The following is a 23,387-nucleotide window of genomic DNA, read 5'->3' as shown; positions in this document are numbered from 1 at the left end:
CCTTCTCACTGGCCACCCTGCTCCAAGTCTCTTCCTTGATAATCTGTTATCCACTTAGCTGCCTAACACATAGATCTGTCAGCTGTAATAGCTTCCTGTAATTCCAGCATTAAATATCAATTCTTGTATATGGCATTTAAGGTTCTTTATCACTTGTCCCCTTCTTACTTTTCTTTCACTCTTTTTCTCAATATATTTTATTTATCCAAATGCATGTAGAGATTTCAACATTGATTTTTGTAAAACTATGTGTTGCAAATTTTTTTCCCTCCCTTCCTTATCTTTTCCCTCCCCAAGGCTGCAAGTAATCCGATATAGATTAAATATGTGCAATCCTTTTGAACAAATTTCCATGTTTGGCATATCGTGCAAGAAAAATCAGACCCAATAGAAGAAAACCATGTGAGATAAAAAGCATAGAAACAAAAAAAGGTGAAAATACTATGATATACATTCAGATTCCATAATTTTCTCTGGATGTGAATGGCATTTTCCATCCCAAGCCCATTGGAATTGTCTTGAATCATAGTATTGCTGAGAAGAGCCAGATTTGTCACAGTTGATCATTGTATAATCTTGCTGTTATTGGGTACAATGTTTGTTCATTCTTTTCACTTCACTCAGCATCAATTCATTTAGATCTTTCCAGGATTTTCTGAAATCATTCTGCTCATATGATGAGCAGTTCTTTCCCCAGCCAAGAGCAAGTTTTTTTATTAAGCCAATCCTGTCTTCCCATATAGGGTTATATATAACCTTTAAATATGTCCTGAAATTGGGTTATTTTATCCTCAAATATGTATCATAAATTTAGGAGTATCTCTTCTCTATGTGGAGAACTCAGAGGAACTAAAAGATTGGTAGCATACTATATTTTCCAACTGTGTTACATTATATATAAATTTTTCTTGTTGAAGAAAGTTATCTCCAACCAGTCCCTCTTGTTCAAAAGAAATTAAATCTACTATGGTAGAAGGGAGAGTAAGATTAAAGCAGAAGGTATGTGGCAAGAAGAGGGGAAGTAGAACCAAGTAGGAATGCACCTTTTAGACAGCAAAACCAGGGATGGAGTTGTTCAATGATCATTCTCAATTTCCTTAATATATAATTATAAAAAGTGCTGAATTGAGGCCAGAATAATTTATTAGCTGAAAACTGCAAGCAGTTTTGGACCAGATTTCACACAGTTTAATGGCACCCCCCCCTTTTTTTTCCCCTTTTCTGGTTGTTCTAGGAGCTTTCTCTGATTACAAAATGTGAGAAAATTTTCAAGGGTTTCCATCAGCATATTACTACCAGTTCCCATTATTTCCTTAAGTGAACTTCCCCAACAGTGTCGAGGTTTACCTTAGTTTGAAAGAATTGAGATTGAGGGGGAGTCCCACCTCTGGGGTAGTCCATTATGGAGAATCCCCTCAGAGAAAAATTGGCCAGAATGCTCTAAGAAGTTCTTCTGAGAGGTTTGTCTTTAAGTTCATGTTCCTTTTTCAACCTCCTGGCTTGTCATGAATGAAATTAAAACTGAGGAAGTGTAATTCTAGATGCTTCTGGTACCTTAGTAGGTAGAGCGTTGCACCAGGAAGATACTAGTTCAAATCTGGTCTCAGACATTAGTTGTATGATCCTAGGCAAGTCATTTAACCTGTTTGCCTGACAAAAGAATTCATTGAAGAAAGAAATGGCAATCCAATATTTTTGCCAAGAAAACCTCATGGACAGCCATGAGGTTATGAAGAGAATTAGACACAACTTGAACAACAGCAACAAACTGAATAAATCAATTTTATTAGTAAGATATGCAGTTGTATAACAAATCAAATCCAAGCACCTTCAGTAAACACAAGAAACACTGAAAGATAACAAAACTTTCTTTCTTTCTTTTTTTTTATTCATTTTTATTCATTTTTCCAAATTATCCCCTCCCTCCCTCTACTCCCTCCCCCCGATGGCAGGTAATCCCATACATTTTACATGTGTTACAATATAACCTAGATACAATATATGTGTGTAAATACCTTTTTCTTGTTGCACATTAATTATTAGCTTCCGAAGGTATAAGTAACCTGGGTAGATAGACAGTAGTGCTAACAATTTACATTCGCTTCCCAGTGTTCCTTCTCTGGGTATAGTTATTTCTGTCCATCATTGATCAACTGGAAGTGAGTTGGATCTTCTTTATGTTGAAGATTTCCACTTCCATCAGAATACATCCTCATACAGTATTGTTGTTGAAGTGTATAATGATCTTCTGGTTCTGCTCATTTCACTCAGCAACAGTTGATTTAAGTCTCTCCAAGCCTCTCTGTATTCCTCCTGCTGGTCATTTCTTACAGAGCAATAATATTCCATAACCTTCATATACCACAATTTACCCAACCATTCTCCAATTGATGGACATCCATTCAACTTCCAGTTTCTAGCTACAACAAAAAGAGCTGCCACAAACATTTTGGCACATACAGGTCCCTTTCCACTCTTTAGTATTTCTTTGGGATATAATCCCAATAACAGCAATGCTGGGTCAAAGGGTATGCACAGTTTGACAACTTTTTGGGCATAGTTCCAAATGATAACAAAGCTTTCAATCTGGAGGAGCAAATTAAGTTACATATTCTTGCATAACAAGGGCATTTCTTCTTCATGAAGAATGACAAAATCAGAGGGCACTAACTTTTTGTTGTACCAGAACATTTTGTGGTATTTCCCAAATAACATGACAGAAATAAGGAACTTTAAGTCACAAAACATGGTTCAAAATATGGAGTTGGTTTGGTGCCTTCAGTTTCTTGCTAAGTGAAATTCAGAATTTTCCTGAAAGTCCAGACTTGATAATTTGGCATCGTTTCATGTTTTCAATCTTATTTCAGATCTTTTCATTTCATAATGTTTTCTGTTTTTAACCAAATTGGTTGTCTTCCTTCTCAGTATATGCATTTTACCTCCTTGCTGTTTTTATTTCTTTTATTCTTATTGCTTTTATATGCTTACTTTCCATTTGAATCTTATATGAAATTTAAAGCCCCATTCAAACATCACTTCTTAAATTAATGAATAACCTTTTAAAAGTGCCTAATCTGCCCCAAACTGGGCTAACAATTGGCAAAATTAGAGCTACCATGAGGAAGGTTTTAGTTGAAAGTTGGATTGAAAGATCCATGTTTCATTCTTAGGTTACAGATAAAGCATGTACCATGTTTTTCTGATAGAGAAAACTATTTGAATTTCTAATGTTGCACCATTTTATGTGAACTACTTCACAATATCAAGGACTTTAAGGGATGAGGACTTACCTCTTCCAAGAAATGTTCCCTAAATCTCTTTTTCCTTGTCCCCCTTTCTACAAGCCAAATTTACATTCTTATTTTAAGATACCCAGTCTTATTTGAGTCAATCAGTAAACATTTATTAAATGCCTGTTAATGTGCCAGGCACTCTGGGGATACAAAAAAAAAGCAAAAGACAATACTTACTTCAATACACTTGTGGTGAGAAGAACTATCCACATCTAAAGAGAGAACTATGGAGACTGACTGTGGATCAAAGATATTATTTCCACCTTTTTTGTTTTTGTTTGTTTGCTTGTTTTTTTCTTAGGTTTTTTTTTCTCTCCTTCTGATCTGATTTTTCTTGTTGCAGCATGATGAACGTGCAAATATGATTAGAAGAATTGCACGTGTTTAACCTGTATTGAGTTACTTGATGTCTTGGAAAGAGGTGAAGGGAGAAGGGAGAAAAATTTGGAACACCAGGTTTTGCAAAGATGAATGTCAAAAACTATCTTTCCATGTATTTGGAAAAGTAAAAAATATTTTTAAAAAATCAGATTAAAAAAAGACAATAATTGCCCTTAAGGAGCTGATAATGGGGAAAAAATAAGCAAACAACTATGTACAAAAAAGCTATATAAATGTTAAATAGAAAATAATTAACAGGGAAGGCAATAGTAATTAAGAGGAGTTGGGGAAGGGTCTCCTCTACAAGGTGGGATTTTATGAGAAGTTTATAAATTCCTACAATAGCCAAACCTATGCTTGCTCAGTGTTTCTTGATGAGTAGAATTAGTAAGTTGGATGCCTTGTCCTTCCAAGATCATCACTTATCTGAGGCATATTGAGATTCACCTAGGAAAGGTTATAGTTCAGAGCTTCCTAGCCTAAACCTCTCATTTTTAGATTGGAGGAAACTCTTGAGTGGGAGAAAGAAGTTAAAGAACTTGACCAGTGGGAAATGATGTTAATGATTTTTGCAATTGTGGCTTGTGGCTGAAACTTTATTGATCTTCAGTATTGTCTCGTTTTTTTGTATTTTGTTACATTTCCCTGGATATATCATTTTCAAACAATAATTTGGCTTCTTGGTTTTTAATATTATTGTTTCCAATACATTTTCTGTCTCAATGCATGAGTTAACATTTTAAATAATATGCTTTAATAGAATTGTGTGTGTGTGTGTGTGTGTTGCTAATTCTTCTTGAATATTGTGTTCACTTAATATGGGACTAATTGTTCCATAAAAGTTGGATAAAATTTTCCATCAGGATTGGGAAGAGGTGGTTTTTTTGTTTTGTTTTGTTGTTGTTTTCTGGGTTTGGTGTTTTTGTTTGTTTGTTTTGTTTTTGGTACTTTCTTTATATCTAGATCTATTTACTTTTCTGAGATTGAGTTATTTAAGATCTCTTTCTCTGTCATTTTGGATATTTGACATATTTTAAAAAAATTTTGAGGTGGTAATATTCTGAGTTTTGTTAGCATTTAACAGACATAATATGCTTTGGTTATTTTAATTCTGGTTTTGTTGTGATTTCACCTTGCTTCTTTAAAATTTTGTTAATTTGTTTTTTCTGTCCTCTTAATCAGATTGCCTAAAGTTTTATCTATTTTATGTCTTAAAAATAGCTTTTAGTTTCATTTATCATTTCTATAGGTTTTTAAAATTTGTTTGCTAATTTTTAATAGTACCTCATTTAATAATGCCTTATTTTAGATTTATTTCTATGATTGCATATATGTGTATAAATAAAATGTTTAAATATATACATACGCATAATTACATATGCACATGTATATATACATATACACAATTATATATACACACATGTACATATATATATTTTTTTAATAAAGCTTTTTATTTTCAAAACACATACGAAGATAATTTTCAACATTAACCTTTGCAAAACTCTTCCCCCTTGCCCCCTCCCCTAGACGGCAAGTAATCCAATAACATATATATATATGACATATATCTTATCTCTAGTTTCCTTAGCAGTTTGTTCAGTTCCATATTTTCCTTTGTTTATAACTTTCTATTAGTCTTATCCAAAACTAATATTGGTATCTGAGGCCAGACAAGTTTGAGAAAATCCTATCTAAAATAGAGCTTCTCCTTGTTAATTCTTCCATCTTTTGAAGGATGAAATGTTACTAAGATGTGTCACATTATCAGTTGCTCTGTTTTTGGCAAAGAGAAAACTCCAGCAGATGCTTGGATACTTGAAATTTCCCTTTACTACTTACTGTAGCCTATGTGTTTGCTATGCTTGTGATCTTTCTCCCAAAGTCTTCAACTCCTTCCTCTTTCTGTCCAAGTAAACTCTAGTAACAATTCACAAAGTCACTTCTGTTTGACCCTCAAGTGACCTTCACTCATATGCTCTCTGTTATGATTCCAGCCCTCTGGGTCCCTGGATTTTATCACATGGGTATGTTTTCTTAGTATATTATGCCTCCCCATTCCTGTCTTCCTTGAACTAGTCTTGTTTCTTTTCAATAAATTTTACTTGTAAAGTCTACCCTGGATGTGTGACTTGTAAGTAGGTAGTGAGTAGGACTTATTAGCACTGGTTCTTCTATCCTGTTCAAGGTTGCCTCCTTGGAGTGGCTCTGAGACCTCTTCTTAACCTGCTACAGAGCTTTGATCTTCTTGTGCTTTTGTGTGAAGAAGTTCTGCTAAATTCTGCTTCTTAGCTCCATGCACCTGTCTGCCTCCTTGTGCTGACTTGGGCTTTAAGACTCATTGCAATATATATATATTTTTAATTTCCTTATCAAAACTCAAGTTTGATGCATTTTTAAACAACCTTATTTATTTTCCCAGCTTAACTACAGGTTTTGATTGCTGACTATTCCAACTTGTTAGAAATTAATTTTCCTTTAAATTGTTACCCTATCAGTAGAATGACTAAGTGGGATTCCCCACAACAGACTTTTGTTTGTGTTGCATTCCTGCAAAGTGGTATCATACCAGGGAGACATGTGCCTGGCAAGAAGAGGGGTTTCCTACATTCAATGCTTGTCTCCAGGATCTTTCTCCTAAAGGAAGCCTCTGATATCAAGGCTGAATAGGAGGAAACATACCTGGGTGTGTAGGGGCCCCTTTTGAGCCTACGTGACACTATTAGACGATACTGAGGAGTGAGTGCAGGAAGGAAAACACTAAACTCTTTCTTCCATACCTAGAGACATGAGAGCAGGGAGCCAGGCATTTTAGGGAGCTATTGAATTTGAAGCCATTATGTGACACCTGCCTGGTTTATATCTTCAGGTCACTTCTCTTACTGGTTCTAGGTAAATTATCTTCTCATTGTTGAGATCCCTTTGTAATGAGAATATTTGATGTTGGTTACAACTGAAGTAAGGCTGGTATGAAATGTTTTCATCTTTTAATTCTCCTCTAATGACACTAATTTAATGATAAAAGGTTAAAACTTTTAATTTGTTTTCAAATATTGTTGACATGAAATTTGCTAAGTATCATTGGCTACCACTGGGACATTATATAATGAAGGATGTGGTTGCTACTCTTATCCCAGAGTCCAAATGATGGTTTGTGCTGTGTTCTTGATTTTGAGGTGGTAATATTCTGAGTTTTGTTAGCATTTAAAAGACATAATATGCTTTGGTTATTTTAATTCTGGTTTTGTTATGATTTCACCTTGCTTCTTTAAAATTTTGTTAATTTGTTTTTTCTGTCCTCTTAATCAGATTGCCTAAAGTTTTATCTATTTTATGTCTTAAAAATAGCTTTTAGTTTCATTTGTGATTCCCCAAAGTGGACAAGTTTGATATTCCAATTTATATATATATATATATTTTTTTTTTTGATATTTTCTTCTAGAAGGGAGGCATATCCAGCATGCAAAGATCTCAGAGGCAATTAAGGACACCTTTAATCGTCTAACTGCCAAGCATTCAGAATATTGGAATTGTAGCAGCTCACTGGCTGCTTTTGTAATTGAAAGAGGTAAGTCTGACTAGAATATGGGGATTTAAAGAGAAAAATAGAAAGCATCATGTATTATTTTGCATAATTAAGTCATGAATTGAATTGTAATTCAGTAACCTGTTGATAAAACCTGGCTTCTGCCCCACAATGTTTTTTTACTGCCCTTTAACTCTATGTACAGCAGATTGAGTCCATGTGACAATAGTAGGATTTGAACTATCACCCACCAACATTGCTGCTATCACTACTACTGTCACTGTCAGCAGCAGTGGGAAGGAAAGTGGCATGGGGGAGGGAAGGGCACAGTCAAATCTAACCAAAATTAGTCCCTGAAATAACTTGGCAAGTTTTAAACATTATAAGTGCTATAAGATTGAAGGTCTCATACCTGCTGATTCATAGGTATTGAGTGGCCAGAGAGCTTGATCCACAGCTGGTCACATAGAAAAATCCCAAACCATTTCATAATAATTAAACTTTCCTCATTTTATACTGAGAGAGGAAAAATTCCTGTTTTTGAAAAGTGGCAATGATTTGCCTTGACTCGAATGCTCTCCAGCTTTGTTGGGAAGCGTCTCCACCATTGGGCTCTTTTCATAACTCCTCTAAGGCCAGTTCATTTCCCATTTTGGCTTCATTAAGCCTCCTAGAAATAATGAAGTATTGGAGTGCAGTTACTGAGATGGAAGAATCAGACTTGCTCCCTATTCTCAAAGAGCTTTGCAGAGACAAGATATTGTGTGAAAAAGCAGGAAATTAATTGCTAAATTATGTGGTACCAACTTAAATTGTGATAGTTCAGAGGAGACACATGAAGTGTGGTAAATGCCTGTAATCCCAGCTGCTGGAGAGTCTGAAATTGGAGGTTTTCTTGAGTTTGGGAGTTTTTAGTTGCTCTGGGTTAATAAACTGAGGAGGCATTTGAATGAAATTTGGCATTAGTGTGGGAAACCCCCAAAGTGAGAAGCCCCCAGGTTGCCTGAGAGGTGTAGTGTGTAAGTCCAAATCAGAGCTCCTGAGCCAGTTAGTAGTGGGATCCAGCCTAGGCCAAGTAGGGAGACTCAGTCTTCAAACAAACAGGAAAAAAATGAAAAAGGCAAGGTTGGCATAGTCGGGGGAAAACATTGTTTGAAAAGGGAAAATAGTGTCAAGGAAAAGTTGTGTTATAAGGACAATGAGGCCTCATTCTAGAGTTGATTGCAATTGGAAGTAGTAAAAAATCAAGTTAGTTTGGGTGAAAGGAGCCAGGTGATGAAAGCTCTTTGTTAGAATGTGAATTCTTTGACCGCAAGACACTGTCACTTTGGACTTTGTGATCCCAGCTCTTCTGTTATCAAATGGCTGTGGTGCTGAAATTGTGTTCTGGCTTAAAAACAAAATAAAATCTTGTACCAGTGTAGTGCCTTCTGTAGAATTGTACAGATTATACACATTGGCTGATTTGAATTGAAGAAGAACTTGACAGCTCTGCAGAAGAGAACATGTGAAGAAATGTATTAGCATGAGCCAGAGAATGTTGATGGATTATGGATCTGGTCCCAATAGTGAGAAGTATTGTAAATGATAAATAAGGAAGATGTAGGTGGAGAGGAAATGGAAGCAGTGAGTGTAAATTCTATTTGAGGAGTTTGTGAGCAGAAGGAAGGATGACTTACCAGAGCCAAGGCAAAGTCTTTTCAAGATGGAGGAGATCTGTATCTGTTTTAAGGAAGAGGAGAAGATGTTGCCCCATCCTACCTCTTTCAGCAGAATGCTCAATTTGGCAACAGGAAGACCTGGTTTCAAGTTTTGCCTTAAACACTTCTCATGGGGGACCTTGGGTGAGTTACCTTTGCCATAATTTCCCTCATCTGTTAAATGAGAATACTTAATACCTACCTTCTAGAGTTTGTGAAGCTTAAATGCAATGATTTATGTAAAGCTCTTTGAAAATCTTAAAGCCCTATAGAATGTGGGCTTTTTGCTGTGATAATAGTAGTATTGATGATACTTATAAGTGTTATAATTAAACACATCTATTATCACCTTAATGCTGTGAGCTCACACAGCTAGCTACTCTTCTCCTATTTTTTTTGGACAGTTTGACACATTTTAAATGTATATGGGTAGTAGGAAATCTGAAATGGCATTCAAAATCATGGATCCATGAAGTATTTGATGTAAATATAAGGGAAGAAAGGGGGAAAGATGAGCTTCTATTTTTGACATGTCCTTTTTCAGCTGGACAGCATGAAGTTGTAGCTGTGGGCACAGGTGAATACAATTACAGCCAGTGCATCAAGCCGGATGGGCGTGTGCTTCACGATACCCATGCTGTAGTTACTGCGAGGCGTTCCTTGCTCAGGTGAGGCCACTAGTGTTTTAACAAGCTTTGGTGTCCAGGTTGTTTGTATGGCCAGCCTCCTGTCATTATTTACTGTCTTTTTGACAGGTATAATCTGCAGGGTTACGGGATGAATTAGGTTGCTTTTCTTTCTCAACTCAATTGGCCCCCTGTTGCTAGAGGGTCCACCTTAAAACTGTTGGTGGTGGAAGGGGGATCATCCTGGCTTCTGCAACCCAAGAGCTCCTTTGGAACCTGTGAAGGTTTGCAGGGGCATAAGGACTTTTTTTTGTCATATAAGCCTTCTAAAATATTTTTATCATCATAGTCACTTATTTACAACTAATTGGGCAAAGAGGAGGTCAATTTGCTTGTTTTGTTATTTTGATGTTCTTTGAATCGTCACTTATTTTTTATTGCTTTTTTTTTTTTAATGGCTTGACACTTCATTTTACACTTGTCCCTTTTGGGTTTAAGACCAGATTTGACAAGTTCATTAAAATCTGTTTATTCTACCAAGTTATTTTCCATTCTAAGCACATGTAAGTTTTCTCATTTAGCCTTTCAGAAAATTTTCACAGTAGAAGTGATTTTTCGGGAAATCATTTCAATTACAGATTCACCTCTTAGTGATGATGTTTTAATGTTTGAGCCTGACATTTTGAACAGTAGGGGCTGCTATAGTTAGGGCAGTCTACTTTTCTGTACCCTTATGAGCATCTGCCTTTCCTTTAGGAGATAGACCCATATCTCTCTGGCAGCAGAGGAGAGAGAGGGCTCTCCAAGGCAGATGAAAAGGAGAAGGAGGCTCAGGGGCAAAAGAAGCCTGTCCTAAGAAAAGTAATTTTTTTCTTTTTTCTTTTTCTTTTTTTTTTAAACTTTATTTTCAAAATACATGCAAAAATGATTTTCAATATTCACCCTTGAAAAATCTTGTGTTCCAAGTTTTTTCCCTCCCTTCCTTCTATCCCCCTCCCCTAAACAGTGAGTAATCCAATATATGTATATGTTAAAGATGTGCATTTCTTCTACATATATTTCCACATTTATCATGCGCAAGAAAAATCAGATAAAAAAGATAAGTAATGAGAAAGAAAAAAAAGCAAGCAAACAACAACAAAGATGAAAATACTATGTTGTGATCTACATGAAAAGCCATTTTTAAAAGGCAGTGGTGGGACAGAAGAGAAAACTGGTGTGTAGCAATTGGAAGTAGGATTTTATGTGGAGAGGGGGCAGGTTGGAACACAAATCATCCAAGTAGACTGGGTGCTATGCTAGATCTGGGGGCAAATACAGAAATAAGTGAGACATGGCACCTGCCTCATGGACCTTAAGAGTCTAGCAAGTCAATGGGAAACCACATGTAGACAGAATAAGATAATTGTTTTTGAACATATGAAAAGAGAAAATCTCAGACTGCCTGGAGGTAGAAGGAATGGGCTTTGGATAATGTGGATGGGATTTCACCATAGAGCTCTTTAAGGTGGGAGGGAGCAACAGATATGTACCTGGAATCACCTCTGAATGGGACTAGTCAGGTCACATGGTACTGGATTGTATATGACTTTGAATACCATACTCAAGAGGCTGGGTCTATCTCACACATCTTGCACATACTGAGTCTCTAGATAGGTTCTTCCTCTTGATGTTTTCCTGTTTTATTTTAGGTACTTCTATAGACAACTTCTGCTCTTCTATAGCAAAAACCCTGCTATGATGGAAAAGTCAATATTTTGTACTGAACCAGCTTCGAATCTCCTCACTTTAAAGCAGAATATCAACATTTATTTATATTTGAACCAATTACCAAAAGGATCTGCTCAAATTAAGTCACAACTGTGAGTATTTTTCAGGTATTTTGTAAAAACTGATCCTGTATTTTATTTTAGAAACAATCATTTTAGTAACTGAGAGCTTCTCTTCTGGGATATTTCAGAGTAATCCCTATTTCTCCTCAGAAAAAGTTGATGACTTGTGAGCTATAGCAGCCCTAAATTCTCTTTCTGTCTCCTCCCCCAACACTGGTCCTTCATTGCTATCATTCACTATGATAACTCCCACTTGTTGCTACTGCTATTACTACTGTTATGGAAATCTCCCATTCCCCTTCTCATTGAACCAAAGATCTTATTTCAGGTTTGGACCCCTTCCTGCCCAAGTGACTGAGGGGGCATTATGCTTCCTATTGTGGTCATATGAGGGTCCTTCTCACCTCATGAAGAGAGAGGTTGCCAGTCAAGTCTAGGGAGGGCAGCAGGTTCCTGTAGTGTGTAAAAGGTTCCTGTAATGTGAAAAGGTAGTTCACAGATGTATTCTGTGTGTTGTATTATTAAGAGATGCCTTAAAATAATGTGGCTAAACATGCTTGTTTCTCCTAATACTACTCATTATTTTAAATATTATTTCTCTTAAGTGATCTATGGAAATTAAACATATTAGAATAACTTGTTATGAAATCAGATCACATACAGATAACAATTTTATGCTTAGATAGACTTTCTGGGTCTAGAATCATGCTGTTAAGTAGTATCAGAGGGACATTTGAGCATATGTTTGAGGCATTGATAATGAGAATAGTAGAACCTGGGCCTAGATTTGAATACTATGTCAGATACTTAGTACTTGTGTGATACACGGGTCAATCATATAACCCTCTTGAGATTGAATTTTTCACACTGCAAATGAAGAGTCTATCTCTGACTTCTTGAGTTGTTAGGTTTATGGGAAGTTCAAGTACTTTATAAATTGTCCAAGTGCTATCTGTGGAGTAGTTGATATAAGCAGAGGCAGAGACAGGTTTTCTAGATATGAGCCCTAAGGTGGAAGTGAATTGAATTTCATGCATTCCATAGGAAAGGGACAGAAAAGAGGATTCTGAACTTTTTTGATGGTTGTGACAGGTAGAGCTGCATCTCTGGACCAGATTCCAATTTTTCTTTATACTTGTTCACACTTACTTTCTTTTTTGCAGTCATAATGGGAATAAGAAATAGCACCTTTGTTCTTATTCGTTTTTGCTTTTCTTTCCCTCCTAGAGAGGATAATATGGTTTGGTCAAGACAGTGATTAGTTAAGCCTTTAGCTTGTTGGCTTTCAATAATGATGTTAATGGAGATTCACTCGTTGGAGCACTGTGACAGAATGAAAGCTGACTCCTCTTTTTTGTGTGCTATGAGGGGCTAAGAGCTCTATCCTTCCAGGTCTTTGTGTTTGTCATTTGTTGTTATCACTCATTTCCAAGACATACAGGCAACTGTAACATGTGCTATCTTGTCTTTAATAATAAGTGACATTTATAAGGATATTTCATTTGATCCTCACCCCAACCTTGTAAGCTAGGTATTATACCCATTTTACTTAGGATGAGAGTGAGACTCAGGAACAGGGCCACCAGTGAGGGAGGCAGGGTTCAGACCTAAGTCTCCTGCTTCAAGGTGAGCACTTGACATTTACAAATTGTTCCCTCTCAACTTCACTATATTGACTTGAGTGAGAGAATCTTTGAACTTCAGCCTCCTTCCCCACTTTGATTCTCCCCCCATATCAGGTCTTCTTCCCAATCCTTTTTTCCCTCACGGGGTATAAGGACAATCTTATAAATCTTGAGGTTACTTATCTATGTGGGGAGGTCGTGGTGGTAAAAATCATAGTCAAAAAATTAGAATAGAGGAAGTATAGCTTTGTCTTCAAGAATGGGGCCATTTCCCAGAAGGATCAACTCTGAATCCTGGCCATTTTCTTTTTCTCTTCTCATTAACATGTTAAATATGGATCTCTTGTTTTGGAACATGTGCTTTAAGAGTTAACTCCTCACTGTTTCCTTTTTAGACGTCTCAATCCTCGATCCTTATCTGCATTTGAAGCTAATGAGGAACTGAGTCTCCATGTAGCAGTAGAAGGCAAGATTTACCTCACAGTTTACTGCCCTGCAGAAGTGGTTAATCGAGTGAGCAGCATGTCCTCCAGTGACAAACTGACCAGATGGGAGGTGCTTGGGGTACAGGGAGCCCTACTCAGCCACTTCATCCAGCCCATTTACATTAGCAGTATACTTGTGGGTAAGCACATGTCTTGAAAGCCTTCTGATGAGTTTCAAAAGCAATCTAGAATCTGACCAATTAAGATTGGGTATTTGCTGTGAGAAAGAAAACTATGGTGAATTTAGTGGTGTTAACTTTTGGGTGCTTGCAGCATGTAAGAAACAATAATATAGCTTTTGATTCCTCACTGTCTCTTAGTTATGAGACCTAAGCCTAAAGACATTAGTCCAATTAATAATATGTAATAACTGGCCACATATATTTTGATTCTCTGCTTTTGTTCAAACTGTGTTGCATTTTTGTTCTTTTCTTTAAAAAAAAGTTTTGTAAATTTTTTTTTAATAAAACAATCATTTCTGAATGTTCTTCCCTTAGTTATGAGACCTAAGCCTGAAGACATTAGTCCAATTAATATGTAATAACTGGCCACATATATTTTGATTCTCTGCTTTTGTTCAAACTGTGTTGCATTTTTGTTCTTTTCTTTAAAAAAAAAGTTTTGTAGATTTTTTTTTTTTTAATAAAACAATCATTTCTGAATGTTCTTCCCTCTACCTTAATTTGTAACTGAGGGAAACAGGTGAAAAACAGACAAGTAATCCAGTGACTGCCTCTGGCAATGTAGATAACATTGTTCCTCCCTTGTTTTCCATCTTGGCCAAGAGAAAGTGATGTGTTTCATTATCTTTTCTTTTTTTCCCTTTCCTTTGGAAGGGAGAAGAATGAATGCTTCCTTGAAACTGATTTAATTTGAAGCTGGAATGGGATTTAGCACTCTGAAAAGATAGAAAGAAGTCTAATCAACAGATTTCCAGCTCTATGGAGGCCAGAAACAAAAAAAAAAAGTTTGACCTTAAAGTGAAGATATTTAGGCTCCATCCTAGGAAGTACTTTTTGTGCCTAATAATCATTAGACATCAGAGCTAATTACTGAAGAAGTTAGTTATTGAGGAATATTCTTAAAAGTTTTAGTTGTCAAGGTTTAAAAGAAATCAATCCTGCCTCCCTTGGACCAATTGAATTCTTCTGTATTTAGTTCTATGATGGGCCTTTCTGATTTAAATCCTAGAAAGCACTTGGAACATAAAACTTGTCACGTAGCAGCACAAGTCATGACTTTGTTTCTTGTTTCTTTATATACTGAAGAATATTAGAGTGAATGTTTTTCCCACAGAGATGCTATAGTTCCCTCTTCTTCAGAAAAGATCCAGCATAGATTGGGAAAATGGAAGAAGCATTCTCTGTGTCTACCTAGCTATCACTTCCTTTCTCTCTCTGTCTCTGTCTCTCTCCCTCTTTCCCCTCTTTCTCTCTCTTCCCTCCTCCTTTCTCTCCCCTCTCCTCTCTCTTTCCACCCTTTCTATTTCTCCCTCTCCTGTCCTCTCCCCTCTGTTTTCTTCTTATTGGAGGAAGATTACCATTTATTCTGATATATGGTTTCATTTTGATGGAGTAATTTCTTTCATTTGGAGGCAGTCTTAACCACTATTAGAAGCCTCTCTTGATAACTTTAAGTTTTATTATTTTACACAGATTGAGGGGGGGGGTTCTTCTGTAAGAAGGCTTTTCCTCCCTCTAATAGATTTGTCCCATATGTAAAAATTATAGTTGTTTTTCTTTTTTTAACCTTTTTTTTTTTTTTAAATAAAGAGTAGTTATTTATAAAGATAGCTTTTCAAGAGCATATTCTTGTGGCTGATTATTTGACCTCCTTCAAGTTTTATTTGTTAAAATTCTCTAATATATTTTGAGGTAAAGATAATTAAGGGATTTGGCTTTTTTTATATGTGGAGAGACAAATTTGTGCTTCAGTGATGGCTGACTTTTTCCACTGTGACACTTAAGTGTATTGCTTTTCTGTTAATGAATTCTGGGTCTAATAATGAGCCGTTAAGAGTCACTTAGTCCTTTGCAGTTGGTAAGACTGGACATGGTTATTTTGGGTTGTCATCTTGGCACTGTTGGTAGGTAGCCGGGAATAGAGGAAACACAGAAACATTTTATTAAAACCTGTGTTTGCTTTCCCTTTCATTTCATTTCCACTATTTCTCCTCTCTGAAAAGAATTGTTTTGTCAAAAATTGTAGGTTGTTTTGAACCAAAACATGAAGTGATCCTACTACTAATATAGTATTGATTAGCCCTACTGATGCAGAGTTGAAAGGAACATGTTACCATCTTGGTGTGAGTTCCCAATTTAATTTTAAAAATTGTATAATGTGTCAGCAATTATAGTGTACATAGGTGCTAGGGATGCAGAGACAAGAATGGAAAGTTCCTATTCTCAAGGAGCTGACATTCTACTATATTTTTCAGATTGCTCTTAGTAACTGGTCATTATTTGGAACTATTACTACTTTCTGTAGTGGGCTAAGTTCCAAAATAATTAATTTAGTCTGCTTTCTGTAATAACAAAGAATTGTTCCTACATAGCTGTTGTAAGTATTTGAAACAAATTGCTCCAGTGGACTTTGTCCATATTTCCTTTGCTAGGCCAAATGCTCCCAGGTCTTCTTCTTGTGATTTTTTCCCTCGGAGTCATTTGTTAGTTTGTCAGGGTCCATAAAATAAGATACTCAGAACTGAACATGATGGGCTGTTGACCAGAGAGTAGCATGATAGGATCATCTCCTCTTTTCATTTGTCTCGCTCTCCTTTTGTAATCTAGTCCAAAATATTAGCTAATGTAGTACCCACATTATACACTTGGGGGCTTCTGTTCTATACTTTTGGTAAAAATTTTGTTTGTTTTTAAAATTTTAAGTTTGTTTTTTGACCTGATTTGGGGTAGGAAGGTGTTCAATATGAAATCCAGATAATGGATCATAGGGCATCAGGATTTCTGATACATGTATTCCTAGACCTTGGAAATTGTGCAGCCTTTTGGAAATTTTTATGTTTATGACTACAGACTTTTCTCTGAAACAAAGGCCCATCTCTTTGACATCAGTTTTCTAATAATGTTATTGTATGACTGGTCATCATGGAATAACATAGCCCACAAAGGATTAAAGGTAAACAACAAGAATGGAACAAGGATGGTGGTGAGTGTGAGCAAATTTCCACATGTCATCATTGGGGAATTATGTGGATTTCATCTGAGATATGTATGCCTTGAAAAAAAAAATGAACTTGGCTATAAGTAGTGAGAGTGAAAGATGACTGATGTTCCTCTTTTGGAGTCTGTTTATTGTGAAGGAAACCTGAAGAAGGCTCCTAGGCTGTTTCTGGACTTAGCACTGAATTCCTGGACAGGAATCCAAAGAGTAGATGGGCTTTACTTTGTGTCATTAGAAGGGATACCCATCAAAACTGATCATGGCTATATAAGAATATTATTGTGTATCAGTGATGGGAGCCAAAGTAAAAGTTGTCCTTCATTTTCATTTCTTAGAATCTCTAAATTGGCTTAAGCACCACCTTATGCTCGAAACCTTCCCTGATACTCTCAGCTACTGATATCCTCCCCTCCAAGATGTTCTTGTCTTTATTTTGTACATGCTTAGTAGGTGTTTTTTATGGCTTACATTTTGTTTTCCCCATTAGGATGGAAACTCCTGGAGAGCAGGGTCTATTTCGCTTTTGTCTTTGTATCCTCAGTGCCTAGCATAGTGCCTGGCCTATAGAGATGTTTAAATGTTGTTGAGTGTTGCCTGCCCCATTCCTGTTAGTACAATTTTTTTTTCTGTTTCTAGGGGATGGAAGCTGCAGTGATACCAGAGGATTAGAAATAGCTATAAAGCAACGTGTTGATGATGCACTTACTTCCAAGCTTCCTATGTTTTATTTGGTCAATAGACCTAACATTAGCTTGGTACCATCTATATATCCACTTCTGACAGACTTGGAATATAAATCCCTGAGTCTGAATTGGGCACAAGGGGACATTTCTTTGGAAATTGTAGATGGAATAAATGGAAAAATCACTGAAAGGTAAGAATCATTAATTTCTCCCAAAAGTTATTTATTAAGCTAAGAAAGTTGATTTTGACTACCTTTATCAAGTTTGTGAGATGAGTATCATAGATGATAAATCTGAAATATTTATATGCTATATATCAGACTTACAAAGTTAAAAAGTTAGTATCTTTGGAGGGTATTTTATTTCTGAAAGGTGGCTATTCTGTATCTTTAACATTAGATATGATGTATAGTGTTACCTTACAAGTCTTTAGAGTTGCTGCTATAAGAAAGTGGTACATAATATTAAAAAAATACAATTTTTCTCTTCCAAAACAACAGCCAATAATTTTAAGACTATATTCAAGTGAAAATTGTCCTATACCATGCATGTACTGCATTTTAGATAGAACTTTATTTGTTGTTAAATGATGTTATGTGCTCTGGAAAAATAAATGTGCCTTTTGTATGTAAGAGTTCTCTTAGAATGAAGTATTGCATGCAGGTTATTTCATATAAGGCCATCCAGATAGAAAGCAGAAGGCTTTAGAAGTCTATGAGAAATAAAAGTAGTTTCTGAAAATAGAATGTGAGCTCCTTGAGGGCAGGGACTGATTTTTACTTTTCTTTATATCCTCAGCATTTAGTTCAATTCCTGGCTCATAATAAACACTTTAATAAGGGCTTCATGATTGAATGAATCAAAACTGGTTTAAAAGTATGAGAAGTTAGAGATGATTCTGAGTTAGAGGTCAAATAGAGTCTTTGATAGAAATATAAATGTCTTTGAAAAAATAACCTGAGTTGCAATCAGTGTTTTTCTTCATATCAAACTTGCCATTTCTCTAGCTTAGATGTGCCATTGTAGAAAATACCAAGTTTTACAGATGCTTGGAAAATGGATTAAATGCCCTCTGTTGTCTATTCCTAATATAATTAGGGACTCTCCTTGCTCTCCTATGCTTAAAATTATCCAAAGAAAGCTTCAGATTTTCCTGTCCTAAACTCTGTAAGTCTAATAAATGAGCATTTTTTCTAATTTCTCTATTATAATTATGAAGCTTCTATAACATTCCATTAATGAATGTGCCTTTTAGTTATCCAAAAAAATTCATTAGCTAGCATTGTTTATGATCACGATACTTGAAATCTCTGTAGCATTTTAAGGCCTGCAGAGAAAACATTTTATTTCCCTTGTTTCATGTGAGTGAGATGCCCCAGCATACAGAGACATTAAGTGACTTGCCTTTAATCACACAGCTAATAATGGAGGTAGAATTTGTATTTCCATTTCTTGGTTCTGAGGCCATATTTTCTCTGGCCTCTTCCAAGATGACAAATTAGAATGTTGGCGCTGTGATCTTTTAACTACTTTTTTTCTGAATATTTCATTTTGGAAAGTGTTGTCCTTAGTTTAGAAGCCTTCTATAATGACTTTGGGACCTTTAAATTTTACACAGTGGAACAGTAGTCACAGGTCTTGAATGCAGAACCTGGTCTGGCCTTGACAGTGGGAGGGAAGAAAGGCCATCAGCTGGGTTACTTGGAGTCTTTGCAAGTGCATCCCTACAGTATCCCTCTCATAGATATGTCTTCTGGTAGACTCTAAGACTTCAATGATACTAAATTACTTTTTTCTTTGAAGGGGGATGCTAGAGGACTATCTTTTCCAGTAATTTTGGGGTGGGGGAGAGGGTGCTGTTGTGTAAAGGTATAATGGAAAGCATCCACAGATTAGGAATAAAGACACTTAGCTTGCTGATTCTTCCCAAAATGGCCTTGGGTAAATTGCTCCCCTTCTAATCCAGGGCTTCCTTGTTTGTCTTGGTTGTGAGTGGAATTGTTGAGTAGACAATAACTTCTACTTAAGTTTGGAAGTCCCATGAGCCTGTGAGCTCTATAGTACTTGATTCTCTAGGGGACATCACAGAATAAACTAACATGGATTCCAACCCTGGATACCAGATTTTCCAGGGGTAATTTTGTTTTTCCCACCTTAGTCTCTTAGGTTTTAGTAGTACTGAGCCTAATTTTGTTTTGGTTTTCTTTTTAAAAGTTGTATTTCTTTAGGTGCACTTAGCGCATGAGCTCTGACCATTGGACCAAGCCATTTAATCTCTTTGGGGTAATATTTTTTCATCAGTGAAAAAAGGATTTGGATTAATAATCATTTCTATAGCATTGTAAGGTTTGGAAAGCTCCTTGAATATCTTAACACTTATCATGCAACAGGCTTAGTGTTACAGAACTTGTCCAAGACCCAGTGTTTGAGGTAGAGTTTGAACTCGGTCTTATGCTAGCCTCTTCCTCATCTACTCACTGTCTAGCTAAATCAGATTATAAAATCTCTTTCAATCCTAAATCTTTACTATGCTAACCCTGTTATTTCATTGACTCATGCTAATTAAGAAACTGGTATGGTGGATAGAGGTGGCCTTAGAATATGGAAAACCTAGATCCATTTCCTGTCTCTGTCACCTGTGTGACCCTGGGCAAGTAACTTAATTTCTCAGGACCCCACTTTCTAATATTGTCACTTCTAGGTAAATTCCTAATTTCTGTTGGAAGTTCCTTCCTCTCTAGAGAATCCACAGCCTTCCCCTACCATTCCCATTATATTATGAGATCATACTGACAAATGGTTAGCTATCCAATTAAGTGCATTCGTTTGTGCGTTTTTCCCTCTGACCCCAGACATTCATGTTAGAAGGAGCCCTCTCCCTTACAGGAACCTTTTCTCTTTTTTTTGCAAGGCTACTATGATGAGGCCATGTTGCAGGCAGAGTGGGCAGTGATGAAGGAATGCTGCTATACTGTACCCTTAGGCTAACTACTTGAGGATGCTGGTTGAGGCCTTAATACTCAGTGGGCATATAGGATACCAAGAAAAACAAGTATTCTGTAGTTCTGGGTTGTCTTTAAAAGGGACCTTATTTCCTCTTCCCTGGGAAGAGTTGGATGGGGTAAACCCTTGGGGCTCTCTACCTAAAGGTTCTACCTTTCCTGCTGACTCAGCCACACTCCTTTTTGGTAATGAAGAAAGCAGGCAGAAGTAGAATTCAAACATTCCTAGTCTTTAATATAAAGGGCAGACTGTTTTTACTTGGGTTTTGTTAGATGTACATATTTGATATATTATTTTGCTAAAAAGAAATAAGCTCAGAAAAGGACTCCCAGTAGTGGGATAAATTTTCCTTTTAAGAGTTCTTGCCTCAGCAATTTTAGTGCAACCATGAAATGTTTTCAAGCATCAGATAGATATTTTCATTGCCTGAGAATAGCGAATACTCAGGTACAGAGTTACTGAATGTGTGTTGAAATGTGTCAGTAAATGTTAGCAGTTAAGTTAATAATTTGATCATTCATGGATATTTATTTTCCACTTTAGTTCTCCCTTCAAAAGTGGTATATCAATGGCGAGTCGTCTTTGTAAGGCTGCAATGTTAAGTCGGTTTAATCTGCTCGCCAAGGAAGCTAAAAGAGAAGACTTGCTTGAAGCTAGTACTTATCATGCAGCAAAGGTGAGAGTGGTTGAAGGGAGTGACCATTTTATTTATTTTTTATATTTTAAGTTCTGAACTATCTCCCTCCCTCCTTTCCCATTCCATACTACTTCCATTTGATACACATCTATGTAGATATGTGTGTATGTATGTGTGTGTATATGTGTGTGTGTGTATATATATATATATATATATATATATATATATATATATATATATATAAAACCATATTATGCATATTTCTATTTATCAGTCCTTTCTTTCTCTGAAAGTAAATAGTATCTTCCTTTATAGGTCCATTGTAGTTGATTTAAATATTTTTTAATATTAAAAATAGCTCAGTTATTCACACTTATTGTATAAACAGTTTTGTTCTTCCTGAATATAGCATTCTTTTGGTTCTGCTCATTTCCCTCTTCATTATTTCATGCAAGTCTTTCTATTTTATCCTAAAATCAACCTGCTTATCATTTCTTACAATGCAGTAGTATTTCATCAAATCACAAAGCACAACTTGTTTAATTATTCTTCAGTTCATGAATATGCCTTCAATTTCCATTTGCCACCACAAAGAGAGCTGCTAAAAATATTTTAGGCTATTTGGTCACTTTGGAAAACAGACCTAATAATGGTATTGTTAATTCAAAGGGTATTACCCAAAAGTTCCTTTAACCTTTTCATAAAACTTTGGGCATAATATCAAATTGTTCTCCAAAATGGTTAGATCAGTTCACAATTCCACAGCAGTGTATTAGTGTTCCAATTTTTCTGTACTCCCTCCAACACTTATTATTTTCTCCTATCATTTTAACCAATCTGTTAAGTATGAGTTGAAATTTCAAAGTTGTTTTAATTTGCATTTCTCTAATCAATGATGATTTAGATCATTTTTTCATATTATTATGTGTAGCTTTGATTTCTTTATTCAAAAACTGCTGTTCATATCCTTTGATTATTTATCATTGGGGAATTATTCATATACTTGAGACTGAGACCTTTTCCCAAGAAACCATCTATAAAATTCCACCTCTCCCCAATTTTCTGTTTTTCTTCTAATCTTGGCTACATTAGCTTAGCTTTATTTATAATTTAATGTAGGCCATTTTATTTTAAAGCTCATGCAAAAATAAAAATGCAAGCATAAGTTTTGTGGAGTATTCACTATGATTATTAGCAAATATCTTCTGAATGACATGCATTGAGGCATTACCATATAAAATAATGAATAATTCTTTTAAATAAGCATTTAAAATTCTGTATATTCTTAGAAGTCTATTTGACTCAAGACAGTGTTGAGTACTTGAGGTAAAGAACAAGTTTTAATGCAGCCTAAATCAGATTACTATATAACTGGGAAATGTTTAACAAAATAAATTAAAATATACCACCAAGATACTATTAATTTGTGGTTTTCTAAGTCAGTATATGGCCTTCTGGTATCTGTTTCTATTTGAGTTTGACATATCTGTTCTACATAATATTACATGATTGTAATCTAAAGTCCTTCATGAAAGTCCTCTGATGCCTCCTTGTGAGAATGAAAGTGACTGTTTTTTTCAAGCTTATGCCACTTAAGTTTAAGCTCTGATCAGTTTTACAGAGTTGGAAAAACTTCCAGTCTGGTTTTTGTGATAAATTGAGTCTGTTGTCTAAGACTCAACGTGATTAGGTTTGGTGGGGCCCATTTCCAGGAAGTTAGTTGTTCTCTGAGTGCTGGTGTATCTTTTCGACTGTGGTTATGGCAGAAGGATGGAAAAGAATAATAGGATTAAATCACAGCTCTTGGAACATACAGAAGCTGTCATTTGATGTTGGGCATTCTTGGAGAGTGTCAAGTGAGTAACAAGTTAACTTGTTGATAAATTATTGGAAAACGGAATTACATCAAAATTTACATTTTTTGCTAAAAACAAGGCTGAAAGAAAAGGAAGCTGCATCTAAATGGAAGGATGGTGCACAGGTTTTCCTTAGAGACTCATTTCGAGAAATTGTTTTGATCATATGTCCAAAGGCAACAAGAACATTTGGGATTTTTAGTTATCCTTGAATCTTCAGGCTGAACAAAAATAAAAAATCACCATGAAAATAACTATGCTTGTGTATAAACATCTGTTGCAAAGAATGAAGTAGAAGGGAAACCAAAATGAAGAACTTTAATAGGATGCTTCAAGCCAAGTCAGTATAGACTTTGGTACTCCTTGACTTAGGTGACAGAAGGAAGGAGGAAAATGAAAAGTATATTAACCAGTATAGTTTGGTTTTAAGAAATGAAAGAGATCAGTTTTTAGATTATTCAGAAGCCATGACATTAGGCATCATCAATACTTTCTCCAAAAGATAGTTCACCATACTGGACATGGTGAACAAAGAACATCATATATTAGTATTTTGTATG

At 35.8% G+C, this 23,387-nt stretch overlaps 1 protein-coding gene across 1 annotated transcript in view; it reads left to right on the top strand.

Moving 5' to 3' along the window:
- Positions 1 to 23,387, top strand: part of ADAD1 (adenosine deaminase domain containing 1) — a 51,505-nt gene that overhangs the window by 18,547 nt on the left and 9,571 nt on the right. The window contains exons 6-11 of the mRNA XM_074273794.1: positions 7,117 to 7,242; positions 9,445 to 9,568; positions 11,218 to 11,388; positions 13,379 to 13,608; positions 17,285 to 17,522; positions 20,878 to 21,010. Of these exons, the coding sequence (XP_074129895.1) occupies positions 7,117 to 7,242; positions 9,445 to 9,568; positions 11,218 to 11,388; positions 13,379 to 13,608; positions 17,285 to 17,522; positions 20,878 to 21,010 (1,022 nt within the window). The remainder of the gene's footprint in view (positions 1 to 7,116; positions 7,243 to 9,444; positions 9,569 to 11,217; positions 11,389 to 13,378; positions 13,609 to 17,284; positions 17,523 to 20,877; positions 21,011 to 23,387) is intronic.

The sequence above is a fragment of the Sminthopsis crassicaudata genome, chromosome 6 (assembly GCF_048593235.1).
Source record: "Sminthopsis crassicaudata isolate SCR6 chromosome 6, ASM4859323v1, whole genome shotgun sequence".
NCBI lineage: Eukaryota > Metazoa > Chordata > Mammalia > Dasyuromorphia > Dasyuridae > Sminthopsis > Sminthopsis crassicaudata.
The sequence above is the reverse complement of the archived record's forward strand: the minus strand, read 5'-3'. Positions and strand labels throughout refer to the sequence as shown.